Source organism: Sinocyclocheilus anshuiensis, unplaced genomic scaffold, assembly GCF_001515605.1.
Source record: "Sinocyclocheilus anshuiensis isolate Anshui unplaced genomic scaffold, SAMN03320099.WGS_v1.1 scaffold708, whole genome shotgun sequence".
NCBI classification, from domain to species: Eukaryota; Metazoa; Chordata; class Actinopteri; order Cypriniformes; family Cyprinidae; genus Sinocyclocheilus; species Sinocyclocheilus anshuiensis.
Window position 1 is genome coordinate 2285661 of NW_015555881.1, and position 2712 is coordinate 2288372.

Here is a 2712-nt window from a genome sequence, read left to right on the forward strand (position 1 = left end):
ATACACACACACACACACACACACACACACACACACACACACACACACACAGAGTCAAACTAATGCATTAAGTGCACATAAAACACCTGTGTATAATGGGATCTGATTTCCTTTCATCACAGCATTAGGAAGTGCAAAGGCAAATATGAATCATCAGAACATTTGATGCGTTTGAGTCCCAGCTGGACTTTAGAGTGACTTACTCTCTTTAAACGAGAGGCATTTATGCAAACGGTTCCACATTTCAAGCTGCAAATCTTTTTCTGCACTCAATGTCAGCATTGAGATTTTGCTCAAAAATGTGTTTTTTTTGTGGTCAAACAGTAGGAGTTAATAAAATAAAATAATAAATAAATAGTTCAAGTTTAAAAAAAAAAAACACTTGAAAAATATTACAATATGTATACATATATAATACATGAAGTGTTACTGTTCAAAAGTTTGAGCTAACTAAGAATTTTTTTAAATACATTTTACTTTTATTCAGCAACGACACATTAAATTCCTTATGAAAATTAACCATGGTTAATAGTAAGGGTTGATCAAAAGATGACGTTACATTGTTAAAAAAATTTCTATTTCAAATAAATGTTTTTCTTTTGAACTTTGTATAATAATAAAAAGAAGAAGAAGAAGAAGAAATATTACATTTTTGAGCAGCAAATCAGCATATTAGAATGAAGACAAGTAATGGCTGCTGAAAATTCAGCTTTGCATCACAGGAATAAATAATATTTTACAATATATTCAAATAGAAATCAGTTAATAACATTACACAATATTACTGTTTTTACTGTATTTTTTATCAAATAAATGCAGCTTTGGTGAGCAGAAGAGACTCCTTTCAGAAACATTAAAAAATCTTACCGACCCCAAACTTTGGAACAGTAGTATAAATTGTCTAGGATCTGAGGATCTGATGTGGATGTGTGGGAGATCTGCACGTTTGTTCACTCACACTGCGCAGTTCGCTCTTGATCCTGAATAAGACTCTGGCCACAGGGTTTGCCGACTCCGACTGCATCTCCACCAGCTCATCCAGCTGCTTGGGGATCTTAATACGGTTCACCTGCAGGGGGAGACAGAGAGACGTCACGTTACCAGCGCAGTCTGTGTTAGTGGGGTCAAGAGGTCAAGCTGGTTGTGTGTGTGTGTGTGTGTGTGTGTGTGTGACTCACAGTAAAGACTTTCTCGGGCTCTCCGCGCGCACGCATGTTGGTGTCATGAATCTGTTTGAGAACCATCCACGCTTCGTCATGCTTTCCCACCTGTAGATGAGAGAGTACACACATAAAGTCAAGTTTACATACAGCACTTTTCACAATACACATTGTTTCAAAGCAGCTTTCAAGTAAATCATGATGTTAGTGTTTATAAAATAAACAATTTGCTATCACAAGAATAAGTTACATTTTAAAACATTTAAATAGACAACAGTTATTTTAAATTGTAATAATATTTCACAATATTACACAACAAACATTTATTTTTAAAACCCACAACAAAATTACCAAAACGTAAACTAAAATTAATATAAAAATCAATATAAAATTGAAGAAAAATATAAAAATAATATTCAAATAAATATAAAATATAAAAGAATAGTTATAACAATCGTAAAATATAATAATAATAATAATAATAATAATGGTAAGATAACAGAGCTTGGCACACACACACACACACACTCGTTACCTCGAGGTAGAAGCGTGGACTCTCTGGCATGAATGTGAGCGCCACGACCGCAGAGACACAGGGCAGCGCGCAGACGACCACAAACACACGCCAGCTGTGGAACTGATACGCTGAACCCATGCTGAAACTCCAGCCTACACACACACACACACACACACATTCACCAACACTGAAGACTGGAGTAATGATGCTGAAAATTCAGCTTTGCATCACAGCAAGAGACTTCTTTCAGAAACATTACAAATCTTAGTGACCCCAACCTGCTGAATGTTAGAACCGATAACTGCAAACATTTACCTACAGAAAACAGAATAAATGTAAAAAAATTTCATTTGCTTTTGCCTAAAATCACTTGCATATGATGTAAAACCTATTTTTGAGGAAAATGTAGATTTCTTATTGCCCCAAGTGAAAAACACACACACACACACATCTTTTCAATGTAGATCTCTTATTGGCCCAAGTGAAAAACATGCTTACACATATTATTCAACTTTAACCAGTTGCTTGAAATTTGCTGAGAGTAATATGAGATTATTTATGTACAACTTAAAAGCACAAAACACCTATAACAAAAAGTAACGTGGCATTACCAGGGTACAATGATGGTCTCATATAATATTATGTTACTTTGATATACAGCTTGAATGATTGCCATAATTATGCACTATTTACATGATACTCTGAGATACTTCAAAGAATAAAATGGTGATACCATTTATAAAAAAGTATTACCATGGTACCTTGTCAAAAAAACAAAAAAAACATGGTAGTACCATGGTAACATACACAAAATGATTATATTTCCATGGCACCATGTCCAAAATGCTGTACTTTTTATTGTATCATTGATATACTATTTTAATTTTTGATTAAATATTTTTAATTACATTTTATTTTTATTTTTTGTGTTTTTATTTGAAAGTTTTAGTAATTTTGTTGTCTCTTTAATTATTAAATAAAATGTATTATTTTGTTATCTTTTTTTTTTTTTAAATGTCTCTCTCTCTCACTCTC

The 2712-nt window shown here is 33.1% G+C and overlaps 1 protein-coding gene across 1 annotated transcript in view; it reads right to left on the reverse strand.

The window, feature by feature from the left end:
• Positions 1-2712, reverse strand: part of LOC107675708 (synaptic vesicle glycoprotein 2C-like) — a 52351-nt gene that overhangs the window by 10636 nt on the left and 39003 nt on the right. Inside the window, exons 5-7 of the mRNA XM_016470122.1 lie at positions 1696-1829; positions 1179-1268; positions 959-1069 (exon numbers count right to left, since the gene is read on the reverse strand). Coding sequence (XP_016325608.1) covers positions 959-1069; positions 1179-1268; positions 1696-1829 — 335 coding nt within the window. The remainder of the gene's footprint in view (positions 1-958; positions 1070-1178; positions 1269-1695; positions 1830-2712) is intronic.